Source organism: Martes martes (genome assembly GCF_963455335.1).
Source record: "Martes martes genome assembly, chromosome: 6".
Taxonomy (NCBI): domain Eukaryota; kingdom Metazoa; phylum Chordata; class Mammalia; order Carnivora; family Mustelidae; genus Martes; species Martes martes.
This window is the reverse complement of record NC_137893.1, coordinates 68,018,701-68,037,836: the sequence shown is the minus strand read 5'-3', so window position 1 is coordinate 68,037,836 and position 19,136 is coordinate 68,018,701. Positions and strand designations below refer to the sequence as shown.

Below are 19,136 nucleotides of genomic sequence, written 5' to 3'. Positions count from 1 at the left end.
TATACAGATATTGGGTCATCTAGATTGGCCCTTATTTGTTATTCTTTTTCTCTCCTACTTTTCATCTCTTATTACTCTTGGTCCATCTTATAGGAATTTCCCCCAACTTTATCTTCCAGTCCTTCAGCTGAATTTTTCATTTCTATTGTCATTTATTTCCCTCTATCCTTATTCCCATCCCCTGCATCAGCAATTATTCTTGCATGCTTTTTTAATTTTATTTTTAAGTAATCCTACAACCAGCGTGGGGCTCAAACTTACAACCCCAAGACTAAGAGTTGCATGCTCTACCCAGTGAGCCAGCCAGACACCCCATTCTTGCATATTTAATACAAATCCTTTTGTTTGTATATATTTTCATAAAATGTCTATTCTTATTTTGCACCCATCAACTTTTCATTTATATAAAGTGTATTGTGGTATAGATCCATATTCCTACCTTTCTCTCCACTTCTATTCTCTGCCTCCTAGCTTCCCTTCACATGATCTATGTGACAGGAGAGTATATTATTGTATTAGTTTTCTGGGATTGCTATAACAAATTACCACAAACTTGGTGCCTTAAAACGACAGCCTTGAAGGCCAGAAGTTCAACATCAATTTCACTGAGCCAAAGTCCAAAATTATCTCCTCATCTCAAGATCTTTAACTTAATCACATCTCCATGGACCCTTCTTCCAAATAAAGTAACAAGTTCCAGAGATTGGGATGGGAACATATCTTTGGGAGCCATTATTAGCCTACCACAAGCATCCATTCATTGAAGTTTTATATACTCATCATAGTCATATGGACACTATAGTTTCCACAGAAACTATGGAAACATTTTTTTTTTGTACAAACTAAAATGGAATATTTTGTTTAAATGCTATTTCCTCAGGGAAGTTCATTCTTGGACGATCTTTTTATTTGATGTAGAAATATGCAGACAGAGTTGTTATCTTTTATCCTCTTTAGGACATGGTTCTACTATTTTTGGTGGCTATAATTCTTCAAGAGAAAGCAGTATAATTTTGAATGTTATGTACCTTTTTATTGTCTTGGCTGCTTTTGGGGATTTTCTCTTGATCTTTGAGTTTCAATAGTTCACTTATATGTGTCTAGGTATGTGTGTAGTTGTTTTCAAATTTTTATTTAAATTCTAGTCAGTTAACATACAGTGTAATACTGGTTTCAGGAGTAGAATTTAGTGATTCATCACTTACATGTAATACCTAGTGCTCATTACAAGTGCCCTCCTTAATACTCATCACCCATTTAGCCCATCCCCTGCCCACCTCCCCTCCAACAACCCTTAGTTTGTTCTCCCTAGTGAAGAGTCTCTTATGGTTTGCTTCCCTCTTTTTCTCCCTTCCTCTATGTTCATCAGTTTTGTTTCTTAAATTGAGCATATGAGTGAAATCATGTTATCTGCCTTTCTCTGACTGACTTATTTCTCTTAGCATAAGACCCTTTAGCTGCATCCACATCATTGCAAATGGCAAGATTTCATTTTTTCATGGCTGAATAATATTCCATTATGTGTGTGTGTGTGTGTGTGTGTGTGTGTGTGTATGTATGTATGTATGGTCACATCCTCTTTATCCATTCATCAGTTAATGGACATTTGGGCTCTTTCCATTATTCGGCTATTGTTGATAATGCTGCTATCAACATCAGGGTGTGTGTGGCCCTTCAAATCAGTATTTTTGTATCCTTTGGATAAATACCTAGTAGTGCAATTGCTGGGTCATAGGGTAGTTCTATTTTTAGCTTTGTGAGGAAGCTCCATACTGTTTTCCAGAGTGGCTGTACCAGTTTGCATTCCCACCAACAGTGTGAGAGAATTCCCCTCTGTCCACATCCTCATCAACATCTGTTGTTTCCTGTGTTGTTAATTTTAACCATCCTGACAGGTGTGAGGTGGTATCTTATCATGGTTTTGATTTGCATTTCCCTAATGATGAGTGATGTTGTGCATCTTTTCATGTGTCTGTTAGCTATCTGGATGTCTTCTTTGGAAAAATGTCTGTTCATGTCTTCTGCCTATTTCTTAATTGGATTCTTTGGCTTTTGGGTGTTGAGTTTGATAAGTTCCTTATAGATTTTGAATACTTCCCTTTATCAGGTATATCATTTGCAAATATCTTCTCCTATTCCATAGGTTGTCTTTTAGTTTTGTTGATTGTTTTCTTCACTGTGCAGAAGCTTTTTATCTTGATGAAGTCCCAATAGTTCATTTTTGCTTTTGTTTCCCTTGCCTCTGGAGACATGTCTAGCAATGAGTTGCTGCTGCCAAGGTCAAAGAGGTTGCTAGCTGTGTTCTCCTTTGGAATTTTGATGGTTTCCTGTCTCACATTTAGGTCTTTCATCTATTTTGAGTTTATTTCTGTGTGTGGTATAAGAATGTGGCCTACTTTCACTCTTCTCCATGTAATCATCCAGTTTTCCCAACACCATTTGTTGAAGAGACTGTCTTTTTTCCTTGGATATTCTTTTTTGCTTTGTCAAAAATTAGTTAACCATATAGTTGTGAGTCCATTTCTGGGTTTTCTATTCTGTTCCACTGATCTGTGTGTCTGTTTTTCCACTAGTACCATACTGTCTTGATGACTACTGCTTTGTAATACAGTTCGAAGTCCAGAATTATGATGCCTCCAGTTTTGCTTTTTTTTTTTTTTTCCAAGTTGCTTTGACTATTCAGGATCTTTTGTGGTTCCATACACATTTTAGGATTGTCTATTCTATCTGTGTGAAAAATGCTGGTACTATTTTGATAGGGATTGCATTAAATGTGTAGATTGTTTTGGGCAGTATGGACATTTTAGCAGTATTTGTTCTTCCAGTCCTGAGCATGGAAAGTTTTTTTCCATTTCTTTGTGTCCTCTTCAATTTCTTTCATAACTGTTTTATAGTTTTCAGAGTACAGAACTTTTACTGTTTTGGTTAGGCTTATTCATAGGTATCTTAAGGTTTTGGGGGCAATTGTAAATGAGGTCAAGTCCTCGATTTCTCTTTTTGCTGTCTCATTATTGGTGTATAGAAATGCAACGGATTTCTGTACATTGATTTTATATCTTGTGACTTTGTGGAATTTGTTAATCATCAATTCTAGTAATTTTTTGGTAGAATCTTTTGGATTTTCTACATAGACTACCATGTCATCTGCAAATAGTGAAAGTTTAACTTCTTCTTTCCCAATATGGATGCTTTTTATTTCTTTTTGTTGTCTTATTGCTGGAGCTAGGACTTCCAGTACTATGTTAAATAACAATGGTGAGAGAGAACTTCCCTGCCTTGTTCTTGATTGTTGAGAAACAGCTCTCAGTTTTTCCCTATTGAGGATGGTATTAGCTGTGGGTCTTTCATATATGCCCCTTTATAATGTTGAGGTACGTTCCCTCTGTCCCTACTTTGTTGAGTTTTTACCAAGAATGGATTCTATATTTCATCAAATACTTTTCCTGCATCTATTGAGAGGATCATATGTTCTTATCCTTTATTAATATGGTATATCATGTTGAGTCATTTGTAAATATTGAACCACCGCTGTAGCCCAGGAATAAATCCCACTTGATCATGGTGAATAATTCTTTAAATGTACTGTTGAATTTGATTTGCTATTTTTTTTTTCTATCCATGTTCATCAGGAGTATTGGCCTGTAATTCTCTTTAGTGGGATCTTTGTGTAGTTTTGGAATCAAGGTAATGCTGGCCTCATAGAATGAGTTTGGAAGTTTCTTTCCATTTCTATTTTTTGGGATAGTTTGAGAAGAATAGGTATTAACTCTTCTTTAAATGCCTGGTGGAATTCCTCTGGGAAGCTATCTGGCCCTGGACTTTTGTTTGTTGGGAGATATTTGATTACTGATCCAATTTCTTTACTGGTTATAGGTCTGTTCAAATTTTCTATTTCTTCCTCTTTCAGTTTAGATAGTTTGTATGTTTCTAGGAATTTGTTCATTTCTTCCAGATTGCCCAGTTTGTTGATATATAATTTTTCATAATATACTCTTATTATAATTGTTCATGTTTCTGTGGTCTTAGTTGTGATCTCTCCTCTTCCATTCATGAATTTATTTATTTGGGTCCTTTTTCTTTTCTTTTGGATAAATCTGGTTGGATGTTATCAATTTTATTAATTCTTTCTGAGAAGCAGCTCTTAGTTTTATTGTTCTATTCTACTGTTTTTTGCTTGTTTGTTTCTTTATCATTTGGTTTTCCTCTATTATTTCCCTTCCTCTGCTGGCTTTAGGCTTTATTTGCTGTTCTTTTACTAGCTCCTTTAGTTGTAAGTTTAGGTTGTATATTTGACTTCTTGCTTTTTGAGGTAGGTATACTTCCTTTATTGCTTATACTTCCCTCTTAGGACTGCCTTTGCTGCATTGCAGAGGCTTTCTACCGTTACGTTTTCATTTTCATTTGCTTCCATGTATTTCTTTATTTCTTTAATTTCCTGGTTAACCCGTTCATTCTTTAGTAGGATGTTCTTTAACCTCCATGTATTTGTGGGTTCCCAAATTTTTTTCTTTTGGTTGACTTCAAGTTTCATAGTGTGTGGTGTGAAAATATGTTTGGTATGATCTCGGTCTTTTCGTAGTTGTTGAGGCCTGATTTGTGAGCCAGTATGCGATCTATTCTGGAGAATTTCTATGTGCACTCAGAAAGTAGTGTCTTCTGTTGCTTTAGGATAAAATGTTCTAAATGTGGCGGTGCCTGGGTGGCTCAGTCCTTAAGTGTCTGCCTTCGGCTGGGGTCATGATCCCAGTGTCCTGGGATTGAGCCCCACATTGGGCTCCCTGCTCAGTGGGAAGCCTGCTTCTCCCTCTCCCACTCCCCCTGCTTGTGTTCCCTCTTTCACTGCATCTCCCTCTGTCAGATAAATAAATAAAGTCTTTTTTAAAAATGTCCTAAATGATCTGTTAAGTCCATCTGGTCCGCTGTGTCATTCGAAACCATTGTTTCCTTGTTAGTGTTTTGCTTACATGATCTGTCCATTGCTGTAATTGGGGTGTTAAAATCCCCTACTATTATTGTATTATTACCAATGAGTTTCCTTGTATTTGTTACTAATTTATATATTTGAGTGCTCTTAAGTTGGGGGCATAAATATTTACAATTGTTAGATCTTCTTGTTGGATAGAACACTTATTATGATACAGTGCCCTTCTTTATCTCTCATTACAGTCTTCGGTTTAGAATCTAGTTTGTTTGATATAAGTATGCCTCATCCAGCTCTGTTTTCACATCCATTAGCATGACAGATGGTTTCCTATCCCCTCACTTTCAATCTGCAGGTGCCTTTAGGTCTAAAATGAGTCTCTCATAGGCAGCATCTAGATGGGTCTTGATTTTGTGTGTATGTGTTTTTTAATCCATTCTAATACCCTATGTCTTTTGGCTGGACCATTTAGTCCATTTACATTCACAGTGATATTTGATAGATATGAATTTAGCACCATTGTAATTACCCGTAAATTCATTGCTCTGGAGATTCTCTCTGTTCCTTTCTAGTCTTTGTTGCTTTTGGTCTCTCTTTCCCACTCATCGTCCCCTTTAATATATCTTACAGGACTGGTTTAGTGGTCACGAGCTCCTTTAGTTCTTATGTATCTGGGAAATTTTTCAGCTCTCCATTTAGGGACCAAGCATGGTGTGGACCCGTGCTGATGCTCTGGTCTTGCCCCATGGTGGTTTGTCTCAGAATAGCAGTCCCAGGACTGCACAAGGGCTTGCAGTTCATGGTAAAGCACAGCAAAAAGCTAGCTTCCAGGTTAACTGCCCTCAGGCACCTCTTCTTGTATGCTAATGAATGGGGGAGTTCAGTGGAGTCCTCCCACTCTTTTGTTCCCTGAGAGGCAGCATCTCGTCTCCCAAATGGACTCCAAGAAGGAAAACTCTCTCTCCCAGCATGACCCAGGGTTATCCTCAGAGGATGCTTCCATTCCCCAGCCTCTGTCCTCCATCTCCTTTACAGGAGCACCACTGGGCCCACCAGGGTTTACCCTGGTGATGATGCAGACTTCTAAAACTTCAGACTTTCATCTCCACTGCTTGTAAAAACTTGCTATAATCAGCCCCTCTCATTTTCCCAGTCAGTGGTTTTGCGGAAGTGCTTTTCTTATACAATCCTGCACAGGCTGTGCCTGCTCACTCACTCTCTCTCTCTCCTCTCTGTAATCAGGGCTCCCTCCTCTCTATAGCACCCCCTATTCTTTTCTCCCCCAAATTACATCACTGCACCTCCTACCTTCCATGATGTGGCCTCTTTTCTCCCTCTAGTTTTACAGGTAGTTCTCTCAGTCCTCAGATTGATTTCCTGGGTGTTTGGAATGATTTGATAATTATCTCGCTGTGTTCAAGGGAAGAGGCAAGCATAAGGTCCTCCTACTCCTCCACCATCTTAACTCCTCTTTCTGTATTTGTATTTATACTTCTTGGGGTTCAACGAGCTTCTTGAATCTGTAAATGTACGTGTTTCATGAAATTTTGGAGGCTTTTGGACATGATTTTTTCAAATATTTTTTTCTTATCTTATTCTTTGTCTCCTTCTGGCACTCCAATTGCATAGATGTTAGAAATATGCATTTAATTATATGTATGTTAGATTTTTTTTTTCAAAGTTTTTTTTTTATTTATTTATTTGACAGACAGAGATCACAAGTAGGCAGAGAGGCAGGCAGAGAGAGAGGGGGAAGCAGACTCCCCGCTGAGCAGAGAGCCCGATGCGGGGCTCGATCCCAGGACCCTGAGATCATGACCTGAGCCGAAGGCAGAGGCTTAACCCACTGAGCCACCCAGGCAGGGAGCCTGATTCCTCCTCTCTCTGCCTGCCTCTCTGCCTACTTGTGATCTTTGTCTGCTGAATAAATAAATAAAATCTTAAGAAAAAAAAAAAAGAGTTAAGCTGCCTCGACTTAGAGTTTATATTTTTCCCCCGTAGGAAATTGCTGGGCATTTGTTGAATCTTGGCTACATTCCTAAGAATCTGCCCCATGTATGTGTAGTTTAAAAGCCAGCCATTTAGACAGAGTTAATACATAGAATAGTGGTCTTCCTTTTTCAGAGTCTCTCCTTTTTGGGGATTTCCCCCGAACCTCCATTTCCAGTAGCTGTGGTTGCTCTAAACTCTGCCCTCTGGTTCTCCAAGAAGTAGAGCAAAATTTTAACAATTAGTTGCCCCATGTGGCCCTGACTGGGGTCTGCCCTTATACTAGAAGCCATAAAAATGGGAGATTAGCCACTGCCATTCTTTTTTTCAAGGGTTGACCACCATCCTCACCCTGCTGCCCCAGTTCTGTCTATTTTTGGTTACTGTTCAGCGTCTTTAGATAGTTGTTTGAAATTTTTTAGGCTTAAATTTGTTATCTGCAAGATGATTTGTCTTGCAGATTTGTCCTAGTAGTTGTGCTGTATTTTATTATGTGCAGGATACTGCCTTCCTTACGAGAATTCATGAGCTCCTGTAACCAAAATCCCTAGAACATCCTGCTTCTACCATTGCTCAAACCTGATTATTATAAACCCTTGAATCCTCTGAACCATATAATAACTTATTAGTCGAGTAATTTTAGTTATTTACTTATTTATTTGAGAGAGGGAGAGAGCACAAGCAGGGGGAGCAGCAAAAGGAGAGGAAGAAGCAGACTCCTTGCTGAGCAGAGAGCCAGATGTGGGGCTCGATCCCAGCACCCTGGGATCTTGACCTGGGTTGAAGGCAGCTGCTTAACAGACTGAGCCACTCAAGTGACCCAATTCATTTTTTTTTTAAGATTTACTTATTTGACAGAGAGAGATCACAAGTAGGCAGAGAGGCAGGCAGAGAGAGAGGGGGAAGCATGCTCCCTGCTGAGCAGAAAGCCCAATGCGGGGCTCGATCCCAGGACCCTGAGATCATGACCTGAGCCGAAGGCAGAGCCTTAACCCACTGAGCCACCCAGGCGCCCGTCATTTTTTTTTTTTTTAATGTTGGCCATAGATCAATCAGTTGTATGCAAAGAGCCATAATTGATACAGTATTATCCAAATTTTCTTTTTTTTTTTTTTAAGATTTTTATTTATTCATTTGACAGACAGAGATCACAAGTAGGCAGAGAGGCAGGCAGAAAGAGAGGAGGAAGCAGGCTTCCCTCTAAGCAGAGAGCCCGATGTGGGGCTCGATCCAGGACCCTGGGATCATGACCTGAGCCAAAGGCAGAGGCTTTAATCCACTGAGCCACCCAGGTGCCCCTTATCCAAATTTTCTACAATGAACATGCTTTCTTATCCTAATACAAGAAAGCAACAACTGTCATTTACAAATTAAGAGTTCATCTATAACTTGGATACACAGGAGGAAAGTTGGCATCAGCTATAACTAAGTGTCATGTGCTGAAGTCATATGATATAAAAAAATGAATACAGTAGATTGCATAAGTGTTCAGCATTTACTAGAAGTTAAAATTATTGTTGCAAAATGACAGCATAGCAAGTCCAAACCAAAAGAGTCTTTAAGAGCATCTTATTCAATTCCCCACTACATTTTGCAGACGAGGCACTTGAGGATCATTAGACTAGAAGTATTTTGACAAAGGCTACAGAGTCAGAAAATGATAGAGAGGAGTCGTCGACATAAAGAATTCTTGGATCATCAGTCTGCCCTTTAACTTCTTTGTTTGGGATTAGAACTGGTTAGGTGACTAGGACGTTTTTCTCTCTTTAATGTAGCTCTAGTTCTAAGGACAAGAATGGTCCTGGTTTTATTCCAATTGTTCTCTAATAAAAACTGCAGTTATCAAACACTTTTTAGAGCATCAGGACCCATTATTCAAAAGAAATATAACACAGGGGGGCGCCTGGGTGGCTCAGTGCGTTAAAGCCTCTGCCTTTGGCTAAGGTCGTGATCCCAGGGTCCTGGGATCAAGCCCCGCATGGGGCTCTCTGCTCAGCAGGGAGCGTGCTTCCTCCTCTCTCTCTGCCTGCTTCTCTGCCTACTTATGATCTCTGTCAAATAAAATCTTAAAAAAAAAAAAAAAGAAATGTAACACAGATAACAACAGATCTAGTCTAGAGAAAGCAGCATTGGGGTCTTGAGCCCTACACACTCAGGTCCTCCTTGTATCCCAAGTGAATACATTTAATGTGAATTTAGGGTTTCTTCTATTGGCTACTACTCTTTTTCATTTACAAATTACCCGTGTTGCTGGTTTATAATTAGTTTATTCATACATCTTTATTACTTCTGGTTATCTTCCTCAGTATGTTTAGTCCCCACCAATTCTGAATCTGTGCTATAGCAAGCAGCTACAGCACGCAAAGAGCTCTGGGGAGCATCTGGTAGCAGTAACAACAAGGACTGAGAAAACTTATGGGAGGTTTGGGATGCCTGGGTGGCTCAGGTCATGATCCTGGGGTCCTCAGATTGAGTCCTGCTTAAGGTCCTTGCTCAGAGGGGAGCCTGTTTCTCCCTCTGCCTGCTGTTCCCCCTGCTTGTGCTTTCTCTCTGTCAAAAAAAATAAATAAAATCTTTATTATAAAAAAGACTTACAGATAGAGGAGAATGACACAAAACTATTAGCTATAAACTATTAACTATTAAACTATTTACATAGGCTTCATACTCAGCTTTTTGATCCTACAACCATTTCCCCCTTAATAAACTAGGTTTTCCAATTAAAGGCCTTACATATTAACTTTACAAGCTATGACCAGGTGTTTTTATTAATTTATTCCATTCTTAGTCATCTCGTTTCTTATTTTCTTCATTCTCTTCCCTCTTACCAACTTTTCTTTCTTCTTTGATTCTTCCCTTGATATAATAGGATTCTATCTTCTTTGGCCTAAACCTCTCTTCAGCTACAACTAAATTTTCTGCAGTATCTTTAAAACCACATGCTACATAAGCCAAGACTAGACCTATATTACCCTGAGCTACAGCAGGTTAATATTGCCTGAGTTTTCTCCTATTTCTTAGCTCCCATTTCCATGGATTGAGTTTATTTTCTATCCCCAAAGGTAGGGACATTTAAAACTTTTTACAATTAAACGTGGTTTTCTTTTCTTTTAAAAAAAAATATTTTATTTATTTATTTGATGGAGATCACAAGTAGGCAGAGAGGCAGGCAGAAAGAGAGGGGGAAGCAGGCTCTCTGCTGAGCAGAGAGACCAATTCGGGGCTCAATCCCATGACCCTGAGATTGTGACCTAAGCCGAAGACAGAGGCTTAGCCCACTGAGCCACCCAGGTGCCCCATAAACATGGTTTTCTTTTAAATGTGGTTTTCTGGGATGCCCCAAACCTCCCACTAATTCACAAGAGATGTTGATTTATCTTGCTCTAGTTCTGTAGTTTTCAACATGGCTTTCTTTTAGGTATGTCATCTACTCAGTTGCCTCTTTATTTTTTTTTAAAGATTTTATTTATTTATTTGACACAAAGAGAGATCACAAGTAGCAGAGAGGCAGGCGGAGGTGGGGGGAGCGGGGGATGGGAAGCAGGCTCCCAGATGCAGGGCTCGATTCCAGGACCCTGAGCCGAAGGCAGAGGCTTAACCCACTGAGCCATGCAGGCACCCCCCGCCCCAACCTCAGTTGCCTCTTTAAACTTATTTAATATGATGTGTTCACGCAGTACACATCAGTCTAGTTATTTCAATATGCAGGCCACTGTACTTAGTGCTGGGTGGTTTAAGGCAAGAGAAAGTAATACTCAAGAACCTTTCCAAATGTTTGCTTGCTTGCTTGCTTGCTTTTTTTTAAAGATTTTATTTATTTATTTGTCAGAGAGAAAGCGAGAGTGCACTAGCAGGAGGAGCGGCAGGCAGAGGGAGAGGGAGAAGCAGTTTCCCTGCTGATCAAGGAGCAGCCCTCGGGCTTGATCCCAGGGTCCTGGGATTATGACCTAAGCCAAAGGATGCTTAACCCACTGAGCCACTCAGACACCCCTCCATATATTGTCATATCAAATTCTCTGTAAGATAAATAACTACATCCACAGGCAGAGTGGTAAACCCTTTAAATAACCATCCCATTTAATCCTTATAAAATTTTATAGTATTATCGATTTTGCTTGCTCAGAAAAATAAGTAATTTGCTCAAGGCCACAGAGTGAGCTGAAATTTGAACTCGCTGGTCCCCATCACTCCAAGATATGAAGTCTTTAATGGACATTGGCCCAGCTTCTCTTCCCAGCTCTGGTCTTTCAAGTAAGCTTGTTGTAGTTTAACTCAAAGATCTTCTTTATCATTTATTCTGTCCTACATCTCTTCTTCTGACATCTGTTTTAGGCTAAATTGTGTTCCCCTGAAATACATATGTTCAAGTCCTAACCCTCAGCACTACATATCAAGACCCTATTTGGAGGGTTGTTTTAAATGTAATTAGTTAAGATAAGGTCATGCCAGAGTAGGGTGGGCCCTTAATACAAGGTAACTAGTATCTTTGGGGTGCCTGGGTCATTCATTCAGGTAAGCATCTGCCTTCTGCTCTGGTCATGATCTGAGTTCCCCTCAGTGGCCTCCCTGCTCAGCCAAGAGTCTGCTTCTCCCTCTTCCTCTGCTCTCTCACCCTGCTTGTGCTCTTCCTCACTTTCAGATAAATAAAACAAAATCTTAAAAAAAAAAAAAAAGGATAACTAGTATCCCTATAAAAAAGAAAAATTTAGACAGAGACAGGGAGAACATCACAGGGAGAACATGTGAAGATGGAAATATGCTGCCACAGCCAAGGAACACCAAGATTTCTGGCAAAGCTCCAGAATTTAGGAGCAAGGAATGAGCAGATTCACCCTCACAGCCTTAAAAGGAACCAACCCTGCAGACTCCATGATTTCAGACTATTTGCCTTCAGCACTGTGAGACAATAACTTTCTGTTGTTTAAGTCACCCAGGTTTTGATACTTTGCTATGGAAGCTGTAGCAAATTAATAAAGTATCTACTTAGATCAGGAATGCAAATTTCTACTGTTCTCTTTTTCTGCCTAAGACTGCAATATTCCCTTTCTCCATCTACCCAACTTTTGAGCACAATGAAGTAGAATCAGTTGCATTGTTCCCAACAACAGATGTGAAGAGTTATTGAACTCTATGATCATCCACATTTGGGCAATCATTCAGATGGATGAGGGGTTGGAAGCATAAGCTTTGAAGTCCATTGGGCTCAAATACCAGGTTCTGCATTTACTAGCTGTGTGATCTTGAGCAACTCTCTAAGCTTATTTCCTTACTTTGTTAAATGAAGCTAATACCACCACTACCATTTAAGGTTTCAAGGACAATCAAGGAAGAAAACATAATTTAGCACATTAGCTGGGACATAGGAAGTGCTAAACAAAATTACTTACTGTTATTTATTGTTCCTAAAACAAACTTTAGAATTTACCTTTCGTGGGTATTTTAGATGCACATTTGTGTACTTTCTATAAGTATTAAAATCTACTGGTATAAGAATGACTCTGGCCTTTAGTCTCTAAGTAATATTATATTCAACCTTTGGCAATATCTAAAATTGAGAGGAAGTAACCTTAAGCAAGTGAACTAAGTACATTTATATTAAGAATCCTTGAATCACCACTGTGTCCCTTAAGTTCATTCCTAGGCTTAGAAACAGCTATGTATTAGAACTTCACAAAAATATATATAGGTCTGGTTCTAAGGAAAGAGGTTTACAACTGGTAGAAAAGGTATTTATAAGGTGAAATATTAAGGCATAGGCCCATGATACTTGAATCTACATAATAGACTACCAGCTGCTAGAAGATAGAAATCAACAAAAGCAAAAAGGTACTTAATTGTTTTCCCTCTGTATAAATACATTGTTTGGAAATTATTATTTTCCCCTATTATGTTTCTTGAGTTTTTACCAAATTCTCTGCCTTCTCTCTAAGATTTGTTTTGGAGGGTGGGGGGAGAAATCTAATATGAAATATAATGCTTAGCACATTAACTTTTATCAACTTCAGGTAATTAGAAATTGCTGAAACCTCCACATTCTCTTTTGAAAATACAAATGTGGTATGATAACTTCCAAAAAAGCCAAGGAGGCATCTGTGCCTTTGCCCTTACTCTCTCCTCCTTAGAACACCCTCTTCTTTTCTCTCATGTTCCCGGTTTGGAACCCTTTCATTTGTTGTTGTTGTTTTCCCATTTCAAATGCTGCCACTGACTCAAATCCATCTTTATCTTTCCACATCATCTCCACTCTCTAACCCCATGCCACTTTGTACCTTCTCTGTGGCGTTTAAGTATTTTAATCTTGGGTTTAAATGTTAATCCTACCACAACCCTGAGAGTGGCAGTAATAAATATTCTTATAAGCTCTGGAGCTTTTTTTTTTTTTTTAAAGCAAATGTTCAATAGGTAATTAAATCAACAAATAAGTGAGCAGCCTTTTAGGATGAGTCATGAATAGAATGAAAAAGCTCCACATTTTAAAAATGAAAATCTGTAGGCATTCAAAATGGTAAAGACGAACTAGATACATTTATTAAAATTCCAATATATCTCTGTTGTTCTGGTTAATTCTGTCCCGCACTCATGTTACTCATTTTTGTTTTCTTCACAGCACTCACTGTATCCACGGTCCATGTCACTGTATCCCCGGTACCGGCACTTATCAAACGCCTAATTGCTGACTGGTCTGGAGGCTTGTCAGAAGAGGAAGTTCTAAAAAAAAAAAGAAGAAGAAGAAGAAAGAAAAAGAGACCGTACTGAGAATGAGAATGCGCGGCCGTATTTCATATATTTGCGTTTTGAAACGGGGGTAGGAGAATGGCCAATAAATGCAAAATTCAAAACGCTGCTTCTGGTAATAGAGTTCTAGGGTTCTCAGATTCCATTTCTAACTCCGCCAGTCCTGCATGGCAAAATTAATGCCGGATTTCTCAAAGACCACGTTCTCATCACTATTATTCCGGACCCAGTTCCGGTGTCTGGCCTATCGTAGGCGTTTTCAATGCACCTACTGAATCCCGATTTGCGCGGGATTACGAATTTAGGGGACAATCTAGAGTTAGAAAAAGAAAAAAAAAATCATTAGAACCAACTACATTTAGAAACCGTAACCAACCACCTAAGGTTGCACTCTACTAACGTATCGCCGGTAAAGTGGAATTTTACCATGTGCTTAGTGTTGAAAACGTGCTGGCTTTCATTTCACAACAAATGTGGATCACCCACAAAACACATTCGCAGACATTAAGAATGGCTTAGAAGAGACGGGAGAACGTGCCACGCAGGAAAGCCCAGTTGGTGGGGTAGACGAGAAACCACAATGTAGTGTGACAAAGGTTCAAACGGACTCAGCGAGGAAGTCAGGGGTCCAGGGACCTAACAAGACAGCACGGAGGCGCGCTTGGCCCCTCTTGCGGTCCGTAGAACGAGCTCTCTGGGCCTCCGTAGACCACGCTTCCGGCGAGGAAGGACGGTGTGAGGCTGTCCGCGTTAGTGCCTGTTGCGTGTGTCAGTGTCCGGCAGCGCAGAGCCAGAAGACTGGGAATACTCTCCTCTCAGAACCACCTCAATCCGGAAACAGAAATTCTCGAGGCCCGGCACCACCAGAGCCACCTCTTTCAAGAAAGGGAATGCACATGCGCCTAGGGGTCCTGGGAAGCCCTTAAATACCGTCATGCGGACGCATACGACCTCTTTCCCTGCCGCCGCCGAGTCGCGCGGAGGCGGAGGCGGAGGCGAGGGGTGAGTTTGGCCGAGGTTGGGGTGGTGGTTGTGGTGCATTTACTGTTTTTGGCCCGGAATTGGTCTTTGGCCGAGCTATTTATATTTAGTTACCTGGTTTTTCTTTTTTTGTTTGTTTTTGTTCTTGTAGTGCAGTCAAGATTCGGCTACACTCGTAATCCACCGCCATGGCCGAGGAAGGGTGAGCCCAGCCTCGGGGTCTGGTGCCGGCAGGGAATGGGCAGTGAGCGGGGATGCGGGGTCAGGGTAGGCCGCGGCGCCTTAAGGGCGTGTGATTATTTAGTCCAGGGTTTTAGGCGTTCGGGGAGTTTACTAATGGTTTTGAGTTTATTTGCTGCATTTCAGCATTGCTGCTGGAGGTGTAATGGACGTTAATACTGCTTTACAAGAGGTGCTGAAGACCGCCCTCATCCACGATGGCCTAGCACGTGGAATTCGCGAAGCTGCCAAAGCCTTAGACAAGTACGTGTATCAGTCTCAGTACGGTGGGTTGTTGGAACCGGAACAAAACTGCAGCCGAGGGAAGAAAGCGTGAAGTTCATGGTGTTAGCGCAAGAGTTCTGAATGGCATCCGTCCTACAGGAAACCTAGGAAAAGGTATCAGAACTCAGATCTATATAGCCTACAAAGTTTGAGTTTGTTTGGAATGGGAATGAGTATTTAATTTTTTAACCAGAGTAAGACTACAGTGTTTGAATGATGACTTAAATTGTCGGATACCCCTTCACTCTTCTTATGAGTGAAACATAACAGTCTGACAAACCTGTAGGTTGTGGAGTTAATTTCAATTAAAGGACTGATAAAGAATCCTCATTTGACAGTTAGCAAAAATTGAACTACCAACTTAAAATTAGGGAATTTCAGGCTAATGTTGCAGAAGCACCTGGACTTAAAATTGAGAAAGTAGTAGCTGTAGAAATACGGAGATTTTGTAAATCGATTTAGTTCTTGGGCTGGTTATAGTGGCAAAGCAGCTGCAGGTATTAACTATGGGAGCTGAATTTTAGTGCGCTTAGAATTTTTTAGGCAGTAAATTTAATTCATTCAGCTCACTTTGGTGTAGATTGGTCACTTGAATCCACTGGAAATAGCACTTGTTGAAAGCCCTTCAGGTCCTGGTGTGAGTCCTCTGCACTATTTGTACAATGGCAGTGCTGCCTATACTAATTTTCTGGGACAGTAACAGGTAATTCTAATAACAGTAATTTGTGTTTAACACAATAGTTTGTAAACATGTCAGTGGCTTGCAAGAAAGGATGATACTGCTTTGGCCACAAATTGGTGAATTCTTCATAGAATTAGTATTGGGGGGAGTTACTGGAGGCTTGATTTTTGTCAGTGACTGGATCTGTGCTATTTAACAGGTTCTTTAAACTGAAGTAGTTGTACAGTGGAGTGTTGCTTGTGTTTTGCCAGTGTAACAATTGCAGAGATAACTCTTGTAAAGTTCTGTTTCAGACCCGAGTTTTAGCTTATACTGGGTTTGCATTTCAGGCGCCAAGCCCATCTTTGTGTGCTTGCATCCAACTGTGATGAGCCTATGTATGTCAAGTTGGTGGAGGCCCTTTGTGCTGAACACCAAATCAACCTAATCAAAGTAAGTTATTTATTTATTTGAATTTAGAGATGCTTTAGCTTAATGAAAATTGAGCCAGTTAGGATTATAGCTGTATTAATGCTGTTTATCCAGTTCGTAAATTTGTAAAGAAAGTGTCCTTGCTTTCTGGTGGTGTGAAAAACATCACATAGGCTTGATACCTTGGACTGCATAAAGCTAGTTACAGAGATGTTGCATTCCTGCAGAATTAACTGGTAATTTTGGTGTTGGTATAGAAGTGAGGTAGAGTGCTTTTAGGTGATCTGATGCTGTACATGATGACAACTGGCTCCCTCTACTGAATTGCCATGAGGAAACTGCCATGTCACCCTATCTGACTACAGCTACCTTTTGGACCAATTTATTGTCAGTAGCATTATTATCTGCTAATACGGTGATTTTTTTTTTTTCTTAATTTCTCTTCACAGGTTGATGACAACAAGAAACTAGGGGAGTGGGTAGGCCTCTGTAAAATTGACAGAGAGGGAAAACCCCGTAAAGTGGTTGGTTGCAGCTGTGTGGTGGTTAAGGTAAGTCAGTATTTACCTCTGGGATGAAGGTTGTGCTGGGAAGCTGCATAATTCAGTGTAGAATTTTAGTTGTGAGGAATGTCAAAAAGAAGAAATGTGTGATTTTGAACACTTAAAGATGTCCTTTTCTGCCTTTGAGGAAAGGAAAGTAGGCTGTAATTAAGCCAGCCAATTAATCTGCTTACCTGAATGTGTTTCTGCAGAAATTTAGAAAATGCTGGCAATAGTAATGCCATGTTACGAGCCTTAAAGACATCGAAGTCCTTAAGGTCCCTGAAAATGGCTATAAGAAATTTTAATGATGGAAACATTTTCAGAAATAATTTTGTAAAGCTTCACCAAAACCAGTGCTAACAACTTGGTAAGAGTTTTCTAAGTGTTAATTTAAAAAAATTTTTTTTAATTCTTCTAGGACTATGGCAAAGAGTCTCAGGCGAAGGATGTCATCGAGGAATACTTCAAATGCAAGAAATGAACAAATAAACTTAGTTCTTGTTCCACACCTGGTTTGTTTTTTTATTGGGAGGGGCACTAGAATAAGGTCTCCAAGTTAGCAAGAGAAAAGATAATCATTGTAGAATTAGCAAAATAACTAGAAACATGCTGTTTCCTCCTGCTTTCTAAATGAAAGCCTACTCTAACAGCAATTAAAGTGTTAGCAACTGAAAACAGGATGACCTAAGTAACAATAGCCTTACAGTGATTGTGACAACCAGGGGTTAAGTGTGCTGTTCGTAACAAAGACAAGACCGCCTAGGACCTAGAGGACCTAGAGAAATGGGCCGTGGCTAGTCAAGTGTGGGTGTTACTTTGCAGTCTGGCAGTTTGACAGCAGATTATAAAAGCCAGACAAGTTGATAGAAGATACTAGGTAGGCAGGATTGGATTTAGGCTGTGGGACACAAAGTATAGGATGTCCAGAAAGTGCTTAATGGGCATGTCCATTGGAAAAGGTCAGGGTGTTCGTGATGTGGGTTATAACCCTTGGTGTACTGTCTTGGGCGATACGCTTCTCTATGCTGAAGTCTCAATCTCCACAGAGAGTGTCAGTGATGACCCATGTATTTCAGGCCTGGACCAAGTTGGTATAAGCATTAATTAGTGAGCCAGGTAGGATTAATGGAAATGTTTTCATTGAAGTCCTTGCTAAATTGCTGCTAGAGGATACTTGGAATTTCTCTCCTCTAGTGTTTTGGTACTGCTGTATAGTTACGGGGGTAACTAAAGCTAAATAGAGCCAGATGGTTTTGAATGTTTACTTGTACAACGGTGAGTATTTTTTGCATGTTGGGAGTTTATAGGTTTAAGCCTTCAGTAAAATTTAACCTCTAGGTAATGTAGCAACCTCTAGGATCACTAAAGGCTGCTTGTTCTCTGCATGGTATCTGCTGTGGTGGAGTGAATGGTTTCAAGAGTCATAGAGCTACTGTAGTCATAAAGCCTTAAGGATAGTTTCCTTAGATAACCGTACCCTGGGGTCCATCTGTCAACATTGAATGTCAACCCAGGCTATCTGCCATTTCTACGGAAGGGGTGTTTTATTTGCTTTGAATTCTGGTGCATATCAATATCTGTGAGGCAAGTTGTGAGGTTTTGATGGTGTTTGGGAATTCTGTAGCTCGTGTTAGGGAGGATAGCTGAGTATAGCACTTGCCGTTTCCATTTTGGGAAAACTAGGTGAATTGTACCTTCCACTGACCTAAACCAGCATTAGGTGTTTTTGGTATTTGCATATCCACTGATCCCTCAGGTCAGATCTCTAAGGAATACTGTGCCCTTTACTATATCTACTACTGTATTGTGGCTGTTCCGCAATACTTAAGATGGTGGTTTCCATCCTCAATTGCTTTCTCTAAAATGTCAGTCTGGTCCCTAAGACTTTGTGGTCAAACTCAATAGCTTCACAGCTTTTTCGTCTTCACCTCTTGGATTTTCTAGAGTTTAGTCCATACTTGAGCGCTTTGCCACAGTACACCTCTTCTGCCCCTTTCTCCCTTTCCGCTAGCACCAGAGTTCTGTGGCCCTGTTTACTTCTGTGCAGCCTTCCTGGGACCATTGTGTGACTCCTCCAGATTTCCTTTTTTTTCTAAATCAGAGTTCCTGTTTTAGTTTTGGTCGGCTCGAGGCAAAGGGTGTGCAGTAGGGGGCACCCCATGAACACCCACTTGTACCTCAAGTTTTGTATACCTCAAAGTGAACTTGAAGATTCTTAAAATGTTTTCAGTTAGAGGAAAGTAGTTACTGAGTATCTAAGCATATCAGGCTTTGCACCAAGTATTTATATCTACACCAGTTTTCAAGGCCATGGCATCTGGAGTCCTCTGCTCCTGCCCCCACCTTGTATAAGCCATCAGACTTCACT

At 40.2% G+C, this 19,136-nt stretch overlaps 1 protein-coding gene and 1 long non-coding RNA gene across 2 annotated transcripts; one reads left to right on the top strand and one right to left on the bottom strand.

The window, feature by feature from the left end:
• Positions 1–13,416: 13,416 nt before the first annotated feature.
• On the bottom strand, positions 13,417–14,327 carry LOC308344527. Its single transcript, XR_013966991.1, has 2 exons — positions 14,072–14,327; positions 13,417–13,618 (listed from the first exon to the last, which is right to left on the bottom strand). It is a non-coding gene; the product is annotated as an uncharacterized lncRNA (long non-coding RNA).
• Positions 14,328–14,343: 16 nt separating this feature from the next.
• Positions 14,344–17,276, top strand: LOC308344526 (small ribosomal subunit protein eS12). The gene is made up of 6 exons (XM_080806108.1): positions 14,344–14,647; positions 14,778–14,828; positions 14,993–15,109; positions 16,142–16,244; positions 16,673–16,774; positions 17,187–17,276. Exons 2-6 carry the CDS (start codon positions 14,815–14,817, stop codon positions 17,247–17,249), a joined length of 399 nt encoding a protein of 132 aa, XP_080662234.1. The 5' UTR covers positions 14,344–14,647; positions 14,778–14,814; the 3' UTR covers positions 17,250–17,276.
• The last annotated feature ends 1,860 nt before the right edge of the window (positions 17,277–19,136 follow it).

Coding starts and splice junctions, on each gene's coding strand:
- LOC308344526 (XM_080806108.1), top strand. Junction 16,245..16,672: donor ACCAAATCAACCTAATCAAA/GTAAGTTATTTA, acceptor TTCTCTTCACAG/GTTGATGACAACAAGAAACT. Junction 16,775..17,186: donor GCAGCTGTGTGGTGGTTAAG/GTAAGTCAGTAT, acceptor TAATTCTTCTAG/GACTATGGCAAAGAGTCTCA.